The sequence below is a fragment of the Anoplophora glabripennis genome, unplaced genomic scaffold (assembly GCF_000390285.2).
Source record: "Anoplophora glabripennis isolate ALB-LARVAE unplaced genomic scaffold, Agla_2.0 scaffold1040, whole genome shotgun sequence".
In the NCBI taxonomy this organism is placed as follows: Eukaryota; Metazoa; Arthropoda; class Insecta; order Coleoptera; family Cerambycidae; genus Anoplophora; species Anoplophora glabripennis.
This window is the reverse complement of record NW_019417138.1, coordinates 1-22,489: the sequence shown is the minus strand read 5'-3', so window position 1 is coordinate 22,489 and position 22,489 is coordinate 1. Positions and strand designations below refer to the sequence as shown.

The 22,489-nt window shown below is 30.0% G+C and overlaps 3 protein-coding genes and 1 long non-coding RNA gene across 5 annotated transcripts in view; 1 reads left to right on the top strand and 3 right to left on the bottom strand.

Moving 5' to 3' along the window:
• The window catches only part of LOC108914792 (zinc finger protein 2 homolog), an 18,248-nt gene extending 13,950 nt beyond the window's left edge, over positions 1 to 4,298 (bottom strand). The window contains exons 1-4 of the mRNA XM_018720680.1: positions 4,262 to 4,298; positions 3,512 to 3,777; positions 2,601 to 2,904; positions 2,435 to 2,551 (exon numbers count right to left, since the gene is read on the bottom strand). Of these exons, the coding sequence (XP_018576196.1) occupies positions 2,435 to 2,551; positions 2,601 to 2,904; positions 3,512 to 3,774 (684 nt within the window). The 5' untranslated portion in view covers positions 3,775 to 3,777; positions 4,262 to 4,298. The remainder of the gene's footprint in view (positions 1 to 2,434; positions 2,552 to 2,600; positions 2,905 to 3,511; positions 3,778 to 4,261) is intronic.
• Positions 4,299 to 4,485: 187 nt separating this feature from the next.
• Positions 4,486 to 13,600, top strand: LOC108914784 (TRAF3-interacting protein 1). Its single transcript, XM_023455966.1, has 6 exons — positions 4,486 to 4,738; positions 4,880 to 5,665; positions 5,814 to 6,152; positions 7,870 to 7,878; positions 11,924 to 12,119; positions 12,170 to 13,600. The coding sequence occupies exons 1-6, from the start codon at positions 4,486 to 4,488 to the stop codon at positions 12,312 to 12,314; spliced, it is 1,728 nt and encodes a 575-aa protein (XP_023311734.1). The 3' UTR covers positions 12,315 to 13,600.
• Positions 8,045 to 10,990, bottom strand: LOC108914793. Of its 2 annotated transcripts, XR_001964688.1 has the most exons (6): positions 10,731 to 10,990; positions 9,736 to 9,947; positions 9,526 to 9,564; positions 9,267 to 9,476; positions 8,652 to 8,807; positions 8,045 to 8,205 (listed from the first exon to the last, which is right to left on the bottom strand). It is a non-coding gene; the product is annotated as an uncharacterized LOC108914793 (long non-coding RNA). The 2 variants fall into 2 exon arrangements; XR_001964687.1 differs by lacking the exon at positions 9,736 to 9,947.
• Positions 13,601 to 16,274: 2,674 nt separating the features above from the next.
• Positions 16,275 to 22,213, bottom strand: LOC108914786 (lysM and putative peptidoglycan-binding domain-containing protein 2). Its single transcript, XM_018720666.1, has 3 exons — positions 21,802 to 22,213; positions 21,492 to 21,748; positions 16,275 to 16,822 (listed from the first exon to the last, which is right to left on the bottom strand). Exons 1-3 carry the CDS (start codon positions 21,964 to 21,966, stop codon positions 16,630 to 16,632), a joined length of 615 nt encoding a protein of 204 aa, XP_018576182.1. The 5' UTR covers positions 21,967 to 22,213; the 3' UTR covers positions 16,275 to 16,629.
• Between the last annotated feature and the right edge of the window lie 276 nt (positions 22,214 to 22,489).

Below are 22,489 nucleotides of genomic sequence, written 5' to 3'. Positions count from 1 at the left end.
GTGCTATATTTTTTTAGTTATTTTAGAAAAACAGTTTTTTTCAACTTTGCGATTTTTTTTAACCATGTTCGCCATATTGGATCGAGTTTAAAGAACAAGAAACTCAATTTAAAATTTAATTTTCTATACGGTCATATTTTTTTTGTCCAGGTAATAATTTCTGCAAATTTAACATTAATCCGTGACAGAATGCTTGGACTATATGTGTGAGAGATCAGTGGGGAGTGCGGATGTACCTTGTGGATTGCGGGGCGGATATAATGCGTCGCCAAGTGAGTCTTCGGGAAGCTTCGGAAGCTTAACAAAGTTCTATGTATTAGTGTTATTCTGTAGTTTCGTTATATTTTCGCTACTAAGCCTTGATAGATTCTGTAGGTAAGTAAACTCCTCATCCTCACACAGGAGGCGGCGGATAAATACGCTTCTTTGATATCCAATTTGAATCTCGAATTTGAAAACCGATTTCAGGATTTTAAAAAACATCATGTAGTATTTTGTGCATTTGCAACGCCATTTGCTGTAGACGTGAATTTATTACCTGGAAGATTGCAATTGGAACATTGTGAAATGTGTTGTGATACTCAGTTAAAGGAGAAATTCCAACAAGTTGGTTTAGAAGAGTTCTATAAAACGTATTTGGATAAGTATAAATATCCTGAGTTTTACAAACATGCTTTGTTCATGGTTTCACTATTTGGAAACACTTATGCGTGTGAACAACTTTTTAGTCGCATGAAGCACATCAAATCACAAGTGAGAACACGAATTACCGATGCTCATTTGGAAACTGTTTGCTTGTAGCAAACAGTTTCCAAATCGTTGCAGTCGAGATCAACATTGACGCACTTAGTTCGGCAAAATAAAGTCAGGTTTCTCACTAAAATATTTTTGAATTATATAATAAATATGTTTGATTCTCAGATATATTTTATTTTCCTCAAAAAAAAATACATATTTCTTGTTTTCTTTAGCATTAGAATTGGCAACCGTTTAACCACGATTTCAACTACTGGGAAGGGTTTTATAAAAAAAAAGGTAAGTTAGGTGTGTGGCCCGGTGGCAAATATCATTTCTGAAAATTGGCCCGGTCGCTGAAAAGGTTGGCCACCCCTGCTTTAGATGTTTATTAGATATTGAAGGTATAATTCAATGGTGAACGGGGCATGTAGCTCACACAGTAGTTGTTTCATTTTCATGTCATATGCATATCAAGTGGAAAAACGTAGTATTTTCACATTTCAGTTACTCCAGGTGTTTTTTAAAAATGGAATTATCTACAAGTGCTAGTGTCTAATCTGTTAATAATCAGAATCATGGAAATTAATAAATTTAACAGATCACATTTTTATGAATTTGTGAGCAAAACGCAGGTGTCAGTGTGTGACACCATGTAAATACGCAGTTCATTAAGAAAAATGTGTCGGAAATGTTAATAGTACTCTAAAATGTGGTGAAAGTGTAAAAAAGCAGGAAAAAATTGAAATTGACAATGAAGTTAATTATGCGATCTGTAGGAAAATTCATATATTTTATTTTAAAAATTAACTTGCAACATTAACAAAAATTCAAACTACAATCACAAAAGGTACAAATTTTTGTTATATTGTAAGAGTTTTACTGGATACTGTGCATGAAATGAACTTTTGTTACTCAAAAACGTAAATGAAAAATCGTGCTAAAAAACTAAATTGTAATTTGGTGAATGGAATTTAGAGGGAGAAAAAATAATGAAGTATACATCAAAAACAAAAATGTATTATCTGAACGAAATATGGATAAATGAGGGAAATAGGGTCTCCAAGGTTTGAGAAAATTCAAGTACCAATAATAGATGAGAAACACTTCTAGAAATATTTTCTATGGGATTGAAGTTACCTCCAGGGAAAGAACGATAGTTAATAATTAATTCTTACAGATATATCACATATATCATGTGTACACGAACTTTTAGATGACAATTTACATATCTGATCAATTTCCAGACTGGTTGCCACGTTGTTGGTTTAAGCTTCTTGACGTTACGAAAGACATAAGTTTCTCTTTTTCAGAAGAAACTCTAAACATAATTCAGAAAATGAAAACGATATGTCTCACGAAACGTTCAGATGACAACAGTTATTACGTTAGTAACAGTGATAGTGATAGCAAAGTAATTACTGATTTTACTAGTACTTATAGGTAGATTCTACTGTCTTGGAGGTACATCACATTTTCCAGTGATGTTTGTACTTTTAGGAATTTCAGTGATTTTGTCACCTTACACTTACAATATTATAATGCAAATAGACTTTAAGTAGGGGCGAATTGTCCAATGTGTGATAGAATTGCTGAATGCATACTTTAGTAAAAATAAAAATGCACCTACCCACCTAACTGGATACCTAGGTAAGTGTAAATTTGTGAATAATATAGTTTTTATCAAAAATGCACTTACTGTATGAGCAGAATCAGAAGGTTCACCACAGCAGGGACACAGCTGAAGAGAAAGTGGATCATCGTCATCGCCAAAATCATTATCACCATGGTTTACAGTAATGTGTCTTTTTAGACCCTACAAATATTCTATATAAAAACTACTTAAATAAATATCCTCAACTTACCGCAGTAGTTTTAAACGATTTGTCACAAATATCACAAGCTACCAGGTCTTCATCCTTTTCTTTTTTTACATCATCCACTTCTTTATTTTCGTTTTCAACTGTCTCATCTGAAGGATCATCTACAGATTCTTCAGCTTCTTCATAAGTATATTCCATAGCCACATCATTGGTTTCATCGTCTTCTTCATTGCCTTCTACAAATTCAGTGTGTTCTTCTATTACGTAATGAATAGTACTTTCCTCATCACCTTCCTGTTCTTCGTAAATTATTTCTTGACTATCTCCATGTTCGAATTCTGTATTACTAAAATTAAATCATAATGGAATCATATGTTAGTTACATTAAAAATCATAACTACGAACATGCATGTCTTATCTAGGCTATATTGGTATATTATATATTGTAACTGATTACTTATAACTTTAAAATCATATTTATATTTCCATTCTGATAAGATCAGAATTTCTATCAACATATTACGATATTAATATAGGTAAGTAATTTAAAAATAAAAATTTTATAATTATTATATTATACTTATTAACTTTTTTTTCTGTGTATGAATGTAAGTAGATAAATTTAAAAATAAAAATATTTAGTAATATTTACTCACAATGTTGCAATTTTTATATTCTATTAACTTTTTTTTCTGATATGTGTAACAAAGTATAGATAAATAGTTAAGCAACAACTGAATATTTGGTGATTATAATCAGGGCTCTCACAAGCCAATCTGCAAGTTATTACAAGAAGGACCGGCAAAAATAAGTCATTGATAAAGAATTCAACTGTTTCCTTCGTCCATCTTCTCTAAAGATAGGTAGGGACAAGAGTGCTAATCTTTCATTTGCACATAGACAGTTTGCGGTTTATTAGAGCATTGATTTAAAATTACATGGATATGACCTACTCTATGATATATGTATGAATGACGTCTTCTTCCATGGAAGCAGCAATCTCCAGATTTCCATCAGAGTTATTTTCAGAAAAATCATTGAAAATTATTGGAAGCTCTTCACCTGCCTCATTAAGTTGTATATTCTGAAGAACAACAGTTTGAACTGTATTATTCGGTGATTTAACGTTATCTATACATTCTTCATTCTCATTACTTTCAGCTTTAACAGCTGTTGTCTCTTCTTTAATGGGAACAACCACTATAGGGTTATCCATTTCCTATAATTATTGAGATTAAATAAACCAACAGTGGTATATTCTTACATCGATAATTTTTACATATTGGCAATTATTGGCATATTGGCAAATATGTATTCACGTAAAATTCATATTTTGAGTTTGTCAAAAATATACGGCAAAATGTATGCACTTCATAGTGCATTCAAATGTAAATCAAAACGCAACAAATGTATACAATTGGCTTAAAACTGCACATATTTAGGATTAGGAAAATTTTAAAGAATTAGGTTATGTTTTGACCCCCATACATTAATGAAAACACGACACTCAATGCAAGCTTGTTAAGGAGAAAGTCTAAAATGAAATTTCAACTTCATTACGATTACTATTCTAATCGTATCTAAGAAGTTATATAACACTATAGATGTTAAAATAGCTTTAAAATATAACTCTTTCTTAAATTTCGTATGTTGAGATATTTTGTGAATGATTAAATTATTAGAAAAAATTATCTAGTACTTACGCCCCTGAAAGTGGACAACCGTTTTATCACGGGTACAAATAAGATGGAGGCAGGCTATTTTTCAGGCGCGTCATTTTCTGACTGCGCATGACAGACAAAGTATAAATCACGTGACTATAACCATAGCAACGCATCATATCGTTGTCAACTGCCTATAAAGTTTGAAATGTCAATGAATTCTTTCATTACAAAAATTTACAAAATCCCATATTTTAAATAAAATTATGGCCGAAGATATTAGTCCAGAAGTAATAAAGAAGACTCAGAAGATTTTAGGAAAATATGTAAAAAAGCCAGCATTAACGGATAAATTATTGAAGAAACCTCCATTTAGATTCTTACATGACATCGTTATTTCTGTTATCAAAGAAACTGGTTTTCTTAAAGGATTATTTTCTACACAAGAGCTTATATCTGAAAATGTTAAAGAAAAAGAAGCTAAAGTTGCTTTTCTAAATAAACTTATTGATGCTGTTAGTAAGTATGTTAGTCTCGCTACTATCTTATATTATATCACATAATTTTAATGACTTTAATTTTATTCTTAAAAAGAGCACTAATAATTTGTGAATCTTTCTTAAAACTAGTTTTATACAAACAATGCAACAATTTTTGTAGAAAGTGTAACAAAAACTGATCTCACAGTACGGGCTAATAAAATCGTCGCAGGATTGGAACCATTGAAAACAAATTTATTTTTGCAAGCCATTGGAAAAGCAATAGAAGACAAAATAGATACTACCGAGTACATTACTCAATTAAGTTCTGGGCAGGTGGATACAACCGAGAAAAAAAAGTTGAAAAAATCGATTCCTAAAAGAGATGACAAAGGGAAAACATCTAAAACTAAAAATACAGATGATTCCAGCAACAAAGTTAATAAAGCCAAAAAAATTAATGATTCTCCAAGAAGTAAAACTAAAGCAAATACTCCAAAGGATTCGTCAAGGGACAAAAATAAGTTGGATAAAAAAAATGTTACAGAAAAAGAAAAAATAAAGGAAGGCAGCAAGAAAGAAGTTGTGGTAGAAGTTACTACTCCAAAGCAAAGCACAATTATGTCTACAGATGTAGATCAATCTATAGACAAGGTGGATAATCAGAGTAACAAATCTGATAATCAGATTAAAGTACATGAACAGGAGGGTGAAAGAGAACATGAAAAAATAACAGAAAATTCATCTAATTCTAAAGCACTAGAAAGTGTTAAGGCGGAGATCCTTAATAAACAATATGAAGATATAAATAACCAAAATCCTGAAAATAAACAAGTTAAAAGTGACACGCGGAGCTCAAGACCCAAGTCTGCTCATCCTAATAACGAAAATGAAAGTGTTTCAACAATCAAACAAAAAAATATAAATGTTGATAAAGATGAACCTTTAAAACCATTGCAAATAACTGGTAAGGATTTATTTTAAATTTAAAGGTAGTTTGGAATATACATTTTTATGTTTATTTTATTTATAGTCATCAAAATATGTAAATATTAGGACGACAAAATAATAAAAAAAGTATAAGTATTTTAGACAATTAATTTGGAAAATTTTAGCACACCAACCACAACGACCAAAAAGTTCCTTGAGACCACCAAGTGTACGTCCATCAAGTGCAAGACCTGGTGCACCTCGTTTAAGACTAGATTCTGCCTTACCCCTTCAAGAAAGCATAACGATGGGTAATATCAATGTCATTATCGAGAATGTTGACAATATGGATGATGAAGAGACAGTCGTTATTCAGACAACTTCAGAAGTGGCTGAAGAAAATTTTAATTCCCTAGATGTGTCAAAAAGCAACAAGGGTCAATTAGTTGAACAAATCTTAGAGCAAATACAAGAGGAAGGAGAAGGTCTTAAGAAAAAAGTTGATATTGATTGGGAACAAGATGGTAAGTTGGAAAATATTTTGCTAGTCAACTAATAAGTACGTAGGGAGTGTAGCTTTAAGAGGGGAATCAGTTTTTTTAAGCCATAATTTGCTTTTTAAGCTGAACTTAAAATTGTCTAATCTGTCACTGGGCAACTCCCAAACTCGATAGCTCGATAGTATCTTATGCGTATCATGTTGACTCTTTTTAAACTAGTCCATTAAACTAACGGAGTGGCAGAAAGCGAAACTGCAACGGAAAATAACTTTGTAAAATCAGATTGCTTTTGTATGTTATTTTAAACTCGTGAATCATATTTTTTTATGTCAAATGGATAAAATGATAGACATTAGAAACATTTACGGGTGCATAATTTATTAAATATTTTCTGGTGGTAATATATTTTTATGTGGATAGTAATTGTAAGTAAAACTTTTATAATGTAATATAACAAAAATGAATAAACAAAACTCACCAATCTTATCAGATTGGTATCTGAAATACTTTTTTAGATCATTTCAAGTTTTTAAGGAAAAGTATTTATTGCAATTTTTTTTAAGCACTCTGTTTACTTTCTGAATTTCAGTGTTAATGTCAGCAGGGTGCTGGATGGGCAAAAAAACAAATGGCCAACGGGCCATATATTAATTTCACAAAACGAGAATATACGAGTATGTCACCACATAATTTTATTGTAGTTTTTAGTTTGAAGAGTTGGTAATACAGTAGGTAATTTCGTGACTTTCTGTGTGGGGTATTAGTTTTTACTGGAATCAAAACAGAATGTTTTATCAAGTTTAATTTTATGGTAAAATTTAAAGCGATATTTAGTGAATTATAAGTGTATATCCTATAAAGTTATTTATGTCACTGTTCAGTACCCAATCAGCATTGGTACGTTTTATGTATATACTAAGGTTGTATCATCCGGCTGTACTGTACATCTTATGTACGACGAGTTAAGTACTGATGACATACATAAGGCGTCTTCAGTACATACATTTTCCACAATGGTGGACGTCTTCAATACGTCCCGTTTAGATCCATTAGGGGACATAATGGGAGTCTATATTTACGTCTTCAGGGACTAAAAAAGACCAAATTTGGTACGTCTTCAATACGTCCAAAATTGGATCATAATATTGCATTCTACAGTATTCTGAATGAATATTACTAGTTGAAGAATTATAGCAATTTCCATTGATGCACTGAGTGTGAATTCAGTGTATCTCCATCCTGTATTATCTACAGTGAAAATAAAAGATGGAAATATACTCGGTGCGCACTCAGTGTGTCGATGGAAATCGCCACAAAAAATTTGAATTAGAATCTCGCAGGACACTTAAAGCTCAGTTGAAAAGTTATTTATTTATACCCAAAAGACACAGCTGAAAATACCAGAAAAGGTAAACTTGTCTGGTGAAAACCTTGAAGAAAATAGTCCTGCGCAAATAATATCAAAATTCTGTCAATTACCTATACTTAAAATAAATCAAATGTCCTTGGAAAACCTGTATTTTAAACTTAAATTTCGTATCTAATTTGTACACAATTTGTAATAAAAAAAAGGGCTGATCTGTAGTTTAGCATTTAAAAAAAAATGTTTTCAAACAATTACCTAAATGCTTTGAATTGTTCCAATATCTGTAAACAACACTTCAAAATCAGACTTAAGTTTTAAGCAAAATGTTAGTATTAAATTTTGATACTTCATTAAAACAAAAACTTAAAAATTTAGTTATAATTTGTGAGTAAAACGGTGTGACTGTACATAAGATCGTTTGATCCCATATATAGGCTTTTTTTAGCAGTTTATTCATTTAAAGAGCATCTTAACACCATTTATTTTTAGTCAATCACATAAATTATTGCATAGTAATTATCATAAGCATGTGTTGAATAATACAACAAAATGTATTTTATTTTATATTTGTTTAAGTTATATACCTATTTATAACACATCTTCCTATTACTCATATATTTATTTTATTCGGTCCCGGGCCCTTCGTAGCCAATTTCTTAGCGATGTTTCTGATTCGTAAGAGTCTAGCCCTTCCTGCTCTATGTGCAGCATCTAAAAATAAAATTAAAATTTAGCCAATCCTAAAGTATTAATTTATAGAAAACAACATGCACATAATTGTTTTACTCAGATTAATCTAAAAACTTCTGATTTATTGCAGGAATCATGAAATTACTTAATTTGTTATTGTTTTAATTTAGAAAGTATTCAATGAGAAAGGTGACTTTTTTATATATCAGCCAATGGATATTGAGCGTGATATGGGAATCTTGAACGATGATTTTCAAACCCTCGTAGTTTAAAAATCATCGTTTGGGGTAGGGTAGAGTCAAATCCAGTAGGTAGGTACCTTTCGAACAGAAGGCAAACATTCGATCTCACTACACTAGCATTCATTCACTTGCATTCATATTTCCAAACGTTTATGTAAAATAGCGTATTGCAATTTTAATGATAATTACAATACTTAAAATTTGTAAAAATTAATTTTGACTCACCGATTTCTAACTTTGATACCATATTATTGCAAAAACTTTTTTCTGTCTTCTACCTAAGCTTTATTGCTGTGCATATTCATTTGTTAATAATATTGCCATACATCTTTTAACAAAATCATAATTATCTTTGCCTCCAATCTTGCAGAATTCGGTTGCCTAAAAGAAAAATATTGGTAGTAAGAAATTATACATAGTGATTTTTATGTTGGGTATATCCTTCTATCGTCTTTTCCTGTGCTACTTTTTCAAAATACATATATTATAAAGTAGGTGATAATAATAATTTCGAAAAAGTGGCAAGTAAAAAAAACTGTTTACTTATTTTTTTTTTTAGCTTTATTTGGTGGTAGAACATACCCAACTTAAAAATCAACCTGTATAAGCAGGTAAAAGTAAAAGAAAAAAAATTAAGTTAAATACCATCAGTAATTCAGTAATCAAGTCAAAAACTTTTAAAAATTATGCAAAATTAATGACGAAAACTATTTTGTTGACTTTTATAGTCTTTTTATCAATAACTGTAGTAGCAAAAACATATAAACGTCAAATAATTATATTGAAGTCAGGTATATGTTAACAAAACAATATGGTACTTATTTAAAAAATAATACGTACAGCTTTTGCAAAGTTCTCATTTTCTAAGTATCGGTTTAGTAATTCAGTCATCATCTTCTTTTATAGGTAGATTAAATTTATTTAAAACTGATTCATTTGGATCTGCTATTTCAGTTACTCTGGAATTTTTTGAAGTAATTTCTGCCAAAATATCAGTCATTAAACTTTTAATGAAAGTTTGTTGGTTTAGTATTTGCTTGAGATAATCAACTGAAAGAAAAAGGTCATATAAGGTTTTAACTATATGAATTATAAATACCATAATGATGACTTGGGCAACAAGTACAATTTCCTTTATCTGAAAAATAAAAAAAATATATTTTAAAATCCTAGTGAATACGTTTTGTGAGAAAGGTAAGGTTTGTTTTTTTTTAACTTAAGAATTTTAAATATTGAAATCACAATACCTACACATTAATTAAAATGTAAGTTCTTCAAAATAAAAATTATGAAAAAGGGAAAAAAGTACCTCCATTTTGGGCAACATTATATATTGTACTGCTGCTTGGTGTTACATTCGTCATAGAAATGGGTAATGGGTAAGCCGTCAATATTAACATTTATCTCAATATTATTCGGACAATTTGGGAATTTTAATAAAAGTTTTTTAATACCATTTTCTAATCCTAAATGAAAATATTGACCAGGTCCAACAATTTCAACAATAGTATGTTTGGGAATCTGTAAAAGGGTCCTTGAATCAAGAGGTAATTCATTATGGATCGGCTTTAATATTTTTAAAAGATCATTTATGGCAGCAGTATGGGTAATACTGTGTTTTACAGCCCATTCTGCCAATTGTAAAGACAAGGCGATATATCGAATATTTTGAGTAACAGGTTCTACATTTATACTACTATTGATATTAATAATATCAGGTTCAAATTCAAAAAATGAAATATCATCTTCTAAACTTAAGGAATGAACCTCAGAATGAGCAATAAAATAATTAGCATCACATGCATCATTTTGGTCATTTAGAGAATTTGGGTTCTGAATTGGGCACAACTCTACCGAGGTTAATAAGCTGTCTCGAGATTTAACTAAAGCTTCAAATGATCGTAACTGATTCTGGGCTTTTTTGTAATGCTTGCTAACTTTGAATTTATACATCATAAATACAGCATAAAATATATACAACCTCAATCTCCCTTGACGTTGGAAACGGACAGGCAAAGTAAAACGAAGACAAAAAATATATAGGTTAGGTACACTTCCTAAAATCTCTAAATATTCTCTTACCTAAAAGCAAGCATCCAAAAGGAATATTTACTATTTTATTATAATGCCGGTTGTAAAAATGTATATGTAATCTAGGAAATGATGGGAATGACAATGGCGGGAATGTGCCCCTTCTTTTACCAGAAAAATTATGTATTTACAAACTAAGTGTAAACTTTCTCCGAAAAATATAACTGATTCGTTTATTTATTAAAATACTACTAATCTACTGTGACTACTTACCAACTCATCCACAAAATACTAAGGATTATATCACTTAAACACTGAAGAACACTCGTTTCTCAAGTCGAACGATCATGAACATAACCTAGCACCTAGTTTACCAAAATCATTTTTCTATGACCAAAATACAATAGTTTACCTTCGCAAAGTAAGAAGCGCGGGCGTGGTGACTGTTTCGTAAGGGAATCAGTTTTGCTATTTCACTCCGACAAATGGATTTGTTTAATGTCCTTTCTCTTTTTTGCGACCGAAACCAACAAGAATTTACAATATAATACTCTTTGCTTTGCCGAAACAGCTGGAATTTATTATAGCCTCAGACAGAGCAGAGGGCGCTACCAACTATTTAAATTTTGGTGGCAATAATTGTTAATAAATTCATGGATAGGTATTCGGTTTTTGCAATAAACGCCATATTCATATTATGACTAACTAACCCTAGGTATTCAATTTATGCATAAGAAACTTTAACTAATTGACTCTGTGACAAATACACAGATGATGGAGCACCAGCAATTTAATTAATTTAAATACAGAAGTGCGAATATATAACCTATTTCATGTGGGATGTCAATCAGGTAATAAAGAAACTTTCCCGCTATTAAATTACTACTTATATGTATTTAGATAAATACATATAATTAACATACGGCTCGACGGGAACATAATATGTACGTACATGATACGTATTTTAAGGATGTACAATTTAGGACTGGATACGTACGTTTTGAAAACGTACATTTTAAGTCCATGTACGTACAGGCCAACATATGACCTATAATGTACGTCTTAGGGATGTGCCATGCTGTTTGGGTAGTGTGTCTTCATTTCATATACAAAACAAAAAAGATATTTGACAATGCACGTTTTAGCTGTCAATGGGATATTTGCCACTTTTTCGATAATACCTTTAAATAAAATGAGTCAAAAAAACTTAATCTGATTTTTTTTATTTTTACATAAAATCATTATTGATCTTGTAATACAAAAAATTTAAATAAATCAAATTTGGCAGACAGATGCGAGGAGCTAGATTATGCATAAGCATTTTGGATTAACATGTTCATATTTTAGTTTGTCACAATTTTTATATTTATATTCATATATATATAACATTAGAAAAAAAATATACAAATTAAATATATTCTACAAATGAAAGTAACAATTAAATATAAAATACACTTATATCACAGCTTTGCATAATAAAGATGGAGCAGCCAAGGAGGTTAACCATCTTCGTTCTCTGATACAAACATTAACAAGAACTGCAAATCCTTTAGGGAAAATAATGAATTATTTACATGAAGACATTGATGCCATGCACGGGGAATTACAGATGTGGACAAATATTAAAAATCAGTTATTCAAGGAAATTTATAAACAGAAAAGGTTTGTTGATTTTCAAGAGTTGGTAGATTTTACAAAATATATTATTTTAGGCTCAGCGTTGAGTCAAACAAGCCTTTATTGGCACAACTGGAGCACCTACAGGATGAAATTATGAAGCAGCAACAAGAAATCCTAGTTGTTCGTAGCAATATACTTAGAAATGAATTAAGAATTAAAGAGTTATTAAATGTTTAACTGTTATTGACAATATTTGTTAAAGAAATTGTTGTCTTAGCTGTTAGGTAGTTGTATAATTCTTAACTGGTTTGTTTCAAGTTATGTTGCGTAATATTTTTATAATTTATATTGTTAGGTTTTATAAGGTATTCCCATTGTTGACATGATAAAATCATATTAAAAGAAGAAAGAAGAAATTACTTCTGAAATCGACAAACTTACATGCGACACTTTATGTTTTGTTTTTTTACCTGTGAGAAATTGTACAGCGGTGTATTGTTAACACCAATGTTTTCTAAATGTGTATATCAGGAAGATGTTCTTTGGAATATTTTAGACCAAAAAGCATTATTGAATCAAAGGTTCAAAGCTACTGATTTTCGAGATACATAGTGCTGAAATTAAAAGAAAAACATATTTTTTTCAGATATATCGGAAAATATCTGTCTCACATTAATTAAACATGGATTAATGACATAACTAATTAATCTGTCAGTCCCCAATATCTTTGCCACTGGTTGACAAGTTTGTAAATCAAATAAGCAAATTTTTGTCAAATAGTTAAAATTTTAAATGTTTACACTAAACTTTTTAGATATGAACTGACTTTTTTTTAATTTTAACACTTGTCCCTGAAAGCTAATGATTTAGCAGTGGTGGCTGGAGAAAATTGATCTAGTCAAATTTTTATAATGAAGCGTGGAACCCAGATGTTTTTTAAAGTAATTCTAAACCCACATGAAATTTCACCATAAAAAAATTAAAAAATAAAAATAAATAAAAACCCCTAGATCTCGAAAAGGATTCCATTATGTTTACAAAATATTATTTTCATAAACAACTGATAAAAAGACCTTTAGCTTTGTATGTAAAGCTTTTTATACTAAAATAATTAAGGAAAAACTCATTGCGGTGACACGAACTTACCAAATAACCTGTTCAAGTATGTCAAAATTGACATTATAAAAAATAAACCATAGTTTTGTAAATGGTTACGGAAATCATAACTTCAATGATCTGCTGATTCATCTGCTTTTCTCGAGTCAATTTTTTCAAATTTAATTGCAACAACCTATGTATTAAATTTTTTCCAGACTTATCAAAATTCTAAAAGATAAATGAGCGATTTCAGGGGATGTTACAAATAAATTTACATACCAGAAACAATTTGATTTGTAGGAACTTAAAATATTTATATTTGGAAAATAGGTTCATTAGTGTATTCTGTTTAATTGCTATTTCCATAATTGATTGTTATTCTATTACCGATTTGTAATCGATCAATACAAAACTGTTTAAGAACATTTGACATTAATCTTTTGAATAACTGGTTCTGTGCCCGGATGAGCAATTTTTTAAGTATAATAAAAAAAAACAAGATAAAATGAAAGTGGCAGTTCCAAACAATACCAAAATAGAATGCTGTTCATATAACTATAATGACCAATTCTAAACTGTTTTTAAAATATAACAGTCCCTGTCAGTGTACAGAGTGATTCACTATATTTTGACCACCCCATTAACTTTTTTGTTTTTAGTTATAAAAAATGTGAAATACAAAAGTTGCACGATTTTTTATGAATTTTTCATAAATAATAGTAGAAAAACAAAATGGCCGGGAATGTTAACTTTGTTAATTTAAATGGAACATCCTGTATATTTTTACATTTTTGGATAGAACGTTCTCTGTCGAGCATAGTCATATACGGTTTGTTGGGTCCATCTCTAACAATAAGCAGATACTATTTAAAAAAGAAGGTCCAACAATTACAAGATATCTTATTTTCTTAATAAAAAAACCTTTTCTTTTTTTAATGGTATCTCGCTTGTTGTTAGAGATGGACCCAACAAACCCTATATGACTATACTCGACAGAGAACATTCTATCCAAATATGTAAAAATATACAGGGTGTTCCATTTAAATTAACAAAGTTAACATCCGCGGCCATTTTGTTTGGACTTCATTTGTTTTTGAAATATTATTTTCGAAATTTTAAAACAAAAAAGTTAAAGGGGGAGAGGGTCAAAACATAGTGAATCACCCTGTACAATAAATCGAATAACATTCATCTATTATTTGTTAACACGGTAATACTACCATTAAGCAAATATAACAATAACAATAATGATGTCTATTAGTTACAAGTTATGTCATAGAGAAGAAATAAAACATCTACAGTGTGTCTACTTTTATTTATGTACAAATCTGTAAAAACTTTATTCAAGATAATTCAACAAATTTTTTTTTATTTTAAATGGCATCGAAAACCGCTTCTTCTGATCCTTCCACGGCCTTCAAGATGGCGATCCAAGGCCTGCTATATTTTCCTTATACCCCTGAATTTCAGTAAAAACACAGCCATTTTTTTATTTAAAATTTGATAAAGCAGTGTGAACCAGGGCCCCTCGAAACCTCTAGGTGTAAACTTTGAACCAAACTATACAGTGTTTTCTTCTACACAATCTCAAAGTTTAAAAAAAACTTTATTCTTCAAGATAATTTAACAAATATTTTTTTGTTTAAAATGGCATCGAAAACCGCTTCTTCTGATCCTTCCACGGCTTTTAAGATGGCGATCCAAGGCCTGCTATGATTTTCTTTATACCCCCGAATTTCAATATAAACACTTAGCGATTTTTTTGTTTAAAATCTGATAAGATGGTGTTAATCTTTTAAGATGGCGATTGCTGGTGTTTTTTTTATATTTTCGAAATTTAATAGTTTTAACAGAGTACACATTTTAAACTTTGAGACTGTGTAGATGTAGAAGAAAACACACAGAATATTTTTGGTTTAAAATTTCATAGGTGTTTTGTTAAAAAAATCGTGAATGGATCAGAAGCGGTCTTTGATGCCTTTAAAAAAAAATTGTTGAATTATCTTGAAGAATAATGAAGAAAGAAGAAAAATTAAAGTAGACACACCCTATGATATTTGTTCTTTGTTCTTAAAAATTTAACTTCACTGAATAACACTGTTTGTATATTTGTGCATACAGAGTGTTGCAATATTTCACCTCAAATATTAGGCAGTTCTATGAACATAATAAAGTAGGTTGTTTCAACCCATAATTCATGTAAATGAGAATAGAAGAAAATTAATAAAACTGTTTTACCCAACATCTCAAAAAAGAAGAGTTTGTGGACATCATATGAATTATAGGTCGGCAGGAAACACCCTGTATTTGACACTCTTGTCTTTTAGAGCAAAATACAAAGTTAAACCAAAAAAACTTTGTAATTCATTGTTGCAAATCAAAAATAAACTAAAAGCTTTATAACAACTATAATATTTATCTATTCAATTTAATTATATTTTATCCGAAATTTTTAATTTACAAATAATGGCCTGTTTCCAAATTCTCATATAAAATATTTTTAAATCAATATACACAACTTTCCTCTAATTGAAATTTAATTATTTGAAGGAAGGTGTCCTAATAGATTTCAATAAATAATGTTTAAAAACACTAACACTTGAAATAGCACCAATTTAAATAACTGGAAAATTGATCAGTCTTATAAAACAAACTTTTAGCCCTCCTTTTTACAACTGTGCCATTTCAAATGCAGCACATCTATAACAGTAAGTATTCTATTTATTTAACAACATATTATTTCTAAACAGAGCTACTCATTCCATTGCCTTGTAAATGTACAATTATAATTTTCTATACTCTACTCTAAATTTTCCTTCTTGTCGCCAGGTGTTCCAGAAAAGAATCGGAAATACACATTTTCTTTTTGACCAGTTATACATTAGAAGAGATTTTTTACTGGTATCCTGCAGAAGAGTAAATTTGGGTCACAATTAAAATTTTCATAGGCATAAATTTATCAGTATCGAAATGAAAGAAGCAAAATTTAACAAACCAGTAAAATTAACAAAAAAAAAAAGGAGATATATTCAAGTAAATATTACACAAAGCCTGTGAACAGCAAATAATGTGGAATAAAACATTGATTATAAAAAGTCGTTACTTTTTGTCAATCTTTTTATTTGTAAGCAAATTAGTTTCTTTCACTGTCAGTATGTATATCACAATTCAACAAATTAACACAAAATATTATGGATGCATATAATACATAGGCAATTCATTTTAATTTCCTATATCAATTTTCACACAAAACACAAAAATAATGATATAGAATCATTTGCTTTATAATTTATCTACATTTATTTTTTACCTTAACGATGGTAGGATATTAATATTTACAAGCTCAGTGGATGTCAGAAGACAAAGATTTCATAAATTGTTGGACTTATTGCTACAGATCATAATGTAACTGAGGAAGTAACAAAAAATAACTTCAGATCAATAAAAATAAATGCTACAACTCAAATAACTCGTCTTGCTGCTGCTCATGTTGCTTTATAGAAGTCCTAACCTTTTTACCCTGCTGTATTACTACTGTGTGTGGTGGTTGATATATATCATTAGAACTGTTATTGTTCACCATTTGTTTCATTCGGGATACTGCTGGTTTCCTCCTCTCGCCGTCAATGTCTAGATTTACAGCAAATCTGAAACAAACAAAAGTTTGCACTATTTCATCACCAACAGCATCACTCAGTCTCATATCGATAACTTCATTATGTTACAAATTGAACAAGATTATGTCACACATTTGATTAGTTTATCAGTTGGAAAATATTATTTTTTTCAAAATAAAAAAAATTAGAAACTATAAACTTTATTGCTTTACATTTAGAACATGCACAAAAAAGTTTGTTGATAGTTTTTTATTTTCATAAAAATTATAGTACAGTTCCTATGACACTTTTTGATAACTCGTTATTAATGGAATTATATACAGTGTGTCCCAGAAGTAACGCAAAAAATTCATATTTTATTATGTTGTGTTTTCACAAAAACGCTAAAACACGTCAATTAGTAAATAAGAATTGTTATTTTGTCACATTGCTTAAACCTTTTTTGCGCTATGTTTCATAAACCTATGACGTCATCGACATTTTTTTTAAATAGCACTACCTAATTTTTAAAGCATAAATGGATAGTCCTTTTGAAGGGAAATACGCAGATATAGGGTTTGGCCTAATTTACTTTGACAGGGGAGAAAAAAAAGCCAATGACTGGAATGGACATGGTTTATAATAACAACAAAAGTAGGTATCAAACTAATGCGAGAACAGTGCCACAGCAAAAAATGGAAATTTGTGGATGTTTTGTGTTTTGGTTGATTGTAGGTACGTTTTTATGTATTGATATGTTGGCGTTTTCGGCGATACGACGAACGGCAGTGTGTGGATTTTCAGTGACAGCTAAAAATGACATTTTGCCTATCATTTTCTATCACTGTCGTTGGCTTTCTAGATCTAGACAGATCTCTAACAGGTCCAGCGTCTTCAAATTTGCGTACTAATCTGCCTACTGTAGATGGAGGTATTGGTTGTTCTGGATACTTGGCATTGAATAATTGACATACTTCATCATAACTACGGATCCTATCTCCGTATTCAACCATAATTAGGATTTCAATTCTTTGTTTCTCATTTAAACACAACACCATCGCAATGTAAAGTTATGGTATTTGTAACTGTCACAATGATATGAGGCACTATTGCATTCGCTAACTGTCGTCTTCAAAACAATACCTACATAGCCGCTGTGATAGGGTGTACCCACCAAATCTACATAAAAACATGTACCTACAATCAACCAATACACATTTTTTGCTATAGCACTGTTCGGGCATAAGTTTGTGATACCTACTTTTGTTATTAATTCAAACCATGTCCATTCCAATCGTTGGCTTTTTTTCGCACCTGTCAAAGTAAAGTAGGCCAAACCCAATATCGACGCATATCCCTTCAAAAGGGCTATCCATTTATGCTTAAAAAATTGGGTAGTGCTATTTAAAAAAAATGTCGATGTCATAGGTTTATGAAACATAGCGCAAAACAGGTTTAACCAACGTGACAAAACAACAATTCCTATTTACTAATTGACGTGTTTTAGCGTTTTTGTAAAAACTCAACACGAAGTAAAATACGAATTTTTTGCGTTACTTCTGGGACGCACTGTAATTCCTAAATTACTTTTTAAATTTTAATATTTTGCCATAGGTTGTTCTTCAGTCAAATTATTTTTTTCAAATTTAGTACTTGTTATTCATAACGAACTGCCCCATACAAACAAAAAAAATCATTAAAATGTTAAATCATTCTAAATCAATCATAAAATGTTTACTTAGCCCTTATTGAAAATAAAATTTAAAAATCACGTTAAAAAACATCAAAACATTTATTGAAAAAAGATCCTCTTGATTTAAGACGAATAATAACCACTTTAGTTTTTATCAACCACATTCTCCGTTTAAATTCTGATAAAAGTATTATTACTACGAGTAGGAATTACACTATTTTTGTGAGTAAAATCAATCCCCAAATACTCATAGTTTCTAGTCCCCATTATAACTAAAATGAGTTTATTTTTAACAAAAGTGAGAAAATTTTTTAAAAATATATAAAAAGCGTTTTCTTGGGCGTAATTGTAGATTCGATACAGAAATTACAAACAAATATTATCTATGTTTCAGCTAAAATTTTCTATAAAATAAAAACTGTTTAATATCTCTAAAAGTAAAATCGCATTCGATAACTCAGCTAGCACATATGAATGTGTTGGATAAGTTTGTGATTCTGACAAAATATAAAAATGGCAATTTTTTCTCCTGATAAATATAGTGACAATAACTGCAGATGATGATGTACATAAAAATGAAAGTGCATGTGTACAGGTCTATGGGCACAAAATTCCCAATAGATCTGTACCAAACCAAAGAGAGGTTCTGTGTTTTCAGTCCATATATAGTATGTCATGTTGCAATTGACAAAGAAATTCTACAGCTAATGGAAGAAAATCTCGTGTCGAATACACATGGTTATATTATCACACACCATGGTATGGAGAATTTTACGAGAAAATCGCTATCGTCCATACAAACTGAAACAAGTCTTAGAACCCGCAGGTTTTGCATTTAATGGGAATTTTATAAATTCTTGGTGTATACCTGATAACTCTAGACTGTAAGTATTCTGAATGGATGGATGAGGTAGTGTTTACAAGCAAGAACAATTTTCCCAATAATTTCAAGCACAGTTTTGGATAAATCTTTGATTATTTGAATTTTGTAATAACAAATTAATTTTATTTGGCGAGTAGAATATAATGGGCAAACAACCAAACATTTTTACTAAGATCTTCAGCAGATAATATTCACGAGCAGTATTTCAATAGGGGACTCTCATGTATGTATTTCTTATTTTATTGCATTTTGTTGTTGCGCATTCGAAATGTGACACGTGCATATTTTCAGCAAAACCCACTAAATGGAAAATTCGTTAAATAATGTCAACACGCATAATCTGTTAAAAGTAACCATCTCCTAGAGAATTGTAATGGTAATATTGAAAAGTGACATATGCTTCAGCGAAATTGTGTGTGCTCTTCAATGCACTATGTGTGTGTGCAATAAGTCACAAATTACAGTTCTGTAAAATATTTTAGTTTTTTAGTTAAAGTATGAAAACTTGTCAAAAATAAACATAATTATGTGCTAAAAATGTCCATCAGTAAATAATTATTAAATAATACTCATAATCAATATTAAATATGCTGTACATTTCATTGATTTGGTCAATTAACCATAATAAAAACCAAGTCAAAAAATGGTTACAATTTCTTAAATAAACAAGTTTAAGAAATATTTTTTGTAGTATTTAAATAAATCACCTTGTATATTAGAATTCATAATATATTATCATTAGACAAAAAATAAAAGGGTTTAGGTTGTCATAAATAACTGTCATTTAAATGTCACTTTTTAAAAATAATATTTTCGAATGTGTATTTAAATTTTACGTGTTTTATTGTCAATTTACGGGCGACAAGTGTAAATACTGCACGCAAATAAATAGAGTAGGCAAACAGCTATTTACCGACCTAAAAAACAAGCGAAATGATAGGATTTATCCCTGCGGAACATATTATTTATTAAATATTACTATTTGGGTTTATATTTTGACTAAATATAAATTTATACCAAGTTATTTGAAACAATATGGACTTAATTATAGATGTACATATTTAATAAAATGTTCAAATTTATAGTTTAGTTGACAGATACAGTTCTATGACCACAAAATACAATATTATAAATGTTAATAAATATGTATAATAAATTTTATACCATAATAAATTAATCTGCAATCTCTTTCACATATTTTGATGTAAAACAAAACTGGGACAGATAATTGTTATCAAACAAATCAGTAATCTTGTTGAAATAACATCCTCAATTTTTTTGATAAGTACAGTAGTTAGGTATTTATTACGCATTATTCTCATAAACAATTTAGATGCAGATATTTTTTATGTATATTAAAATGCCTCTAATAAATTTATATGTAAACTACATACATTTAACTCTACTAGTACTTCAGTACTACTAGAGTTAAATTTGTTGCAAGGTTAAAATAAATGCCGTTTTTTTTTTGTTTACGACATAAGATAATGTACTATTCACTGTTTTAGCTACTATACCACAAAAATGAAATGTTGTAAATCATAAATTATTTCATTATAATTTCAGAAGCCTTTTAAAAATATATGAAGACTAATTTTACATATTATTGTTACATAAGGTGAATCAGAAGAAACGCCCCAAAATCTAGGAATATATTCTATGCTATGTATAACTTTAAAAAAATTAAATAGGTATTGTTCGTTTAATTTTCAAAGTAAACGTCATAATTCCTCACATAATTATTTCTATTGTACATTTTATGTAATAAAAGGTACCTACTATTCTTGCTCGTTTTCAAATTACCACATTTTAAATTAATAAAACACTACAATACACCTATTTTACATAAATTCAATTTAGTTCTCCATAAAAAGATGTTTACGAATTCCTATCAAAAAAGCTGAAGTGGCTAACTTAATTAATTTACGTGTTACTTTCAGGTATTGAAACAATTTTTTAATTATAAAAACGCCTTTATAACAATGTGTATGACTAATTTTGTTATAACGTTTAACTTGAAAACAAATATAAATGAGATAACATTTGAGTTTTTAGTTATTTTTAGATGTAGAACAGACTCCTAGAATAATTAAGAAAGAGTACAGACAATTAAGAAACTTTACGAGTTGTAAAGTTAAACTTACTCGCTGTTGATTGTGGTCTTCTTAACTTCTTCTTTAGTGGTGGCGATTGAGGCATCAATTTTTGTGAGAAATTCATCAATGTTATCTTCATCAAAACTTCTACTAATTGAGGGTGATGAAACTGTAGAAGGACTGACCACTGGAGTTGCTTGTTCACTGGCGATAGGTGTTGGCGTTTCAGTAGGTATCAACAGGAATTCTCTTAAAAATAAACTGTCTGATGCCCATAACTTATTTGCTCTGCGTATTTGTTCTATCTATAATGAATAACATGAATTATTCTTTCTGTGAAAATAAAACATTGTCTTACCGTTACGTTATATTTTAGTGCAATACCCTGCAAAGTATCCGTGTTACAAACATAGTGCTTGGTGTAGTTTTCATTTCGTGTTACATGTTTACTTGTGCTGCCATATTTTTTGAGAGATCTAGCTGATTCTCTTATTGATAACTTCTCATAAGAACCTCTATCCATTATACAATTTGTTGCAATTTTCTCTAACAAACCAACAATCACTTTCAATTAGTATAGTTAAATACAAATTGAAACTTTTGTTTATGCGAATAAGATACAATAGAAGATTTATCACATTATATCAAAGATAAAGTTTCATTACCAAGGATAAAGATAAAAATAAGGCATTGCGAATTAAAATATATCAAAATATTAATACATTCCGTACATTCACCATACTCACTGACAGTTGATTGACCCACAAAACAGCTGACCTGAGACAGTGCTGCCAACAGTGCCAACCACAAAACATATAATAGACTGACAACAGTAGAGTAAAAAATATTGTCAACATGGGTCATGTTCCAGTTCCTAGCGGGCAGCCGACCAGAGCACACGTGTTTTGTGAAAGTGTAGTGCAAGGGAGCAAATTCTACCTGCCTTTATTAAGGCTACCTGGAAAGAATCCCTTTCTTTCCTTTTAATCACCGACCTAATCCCCGGCTTAAGCATAGACGCCGTCGGCATCTTTGTTACAGCACCT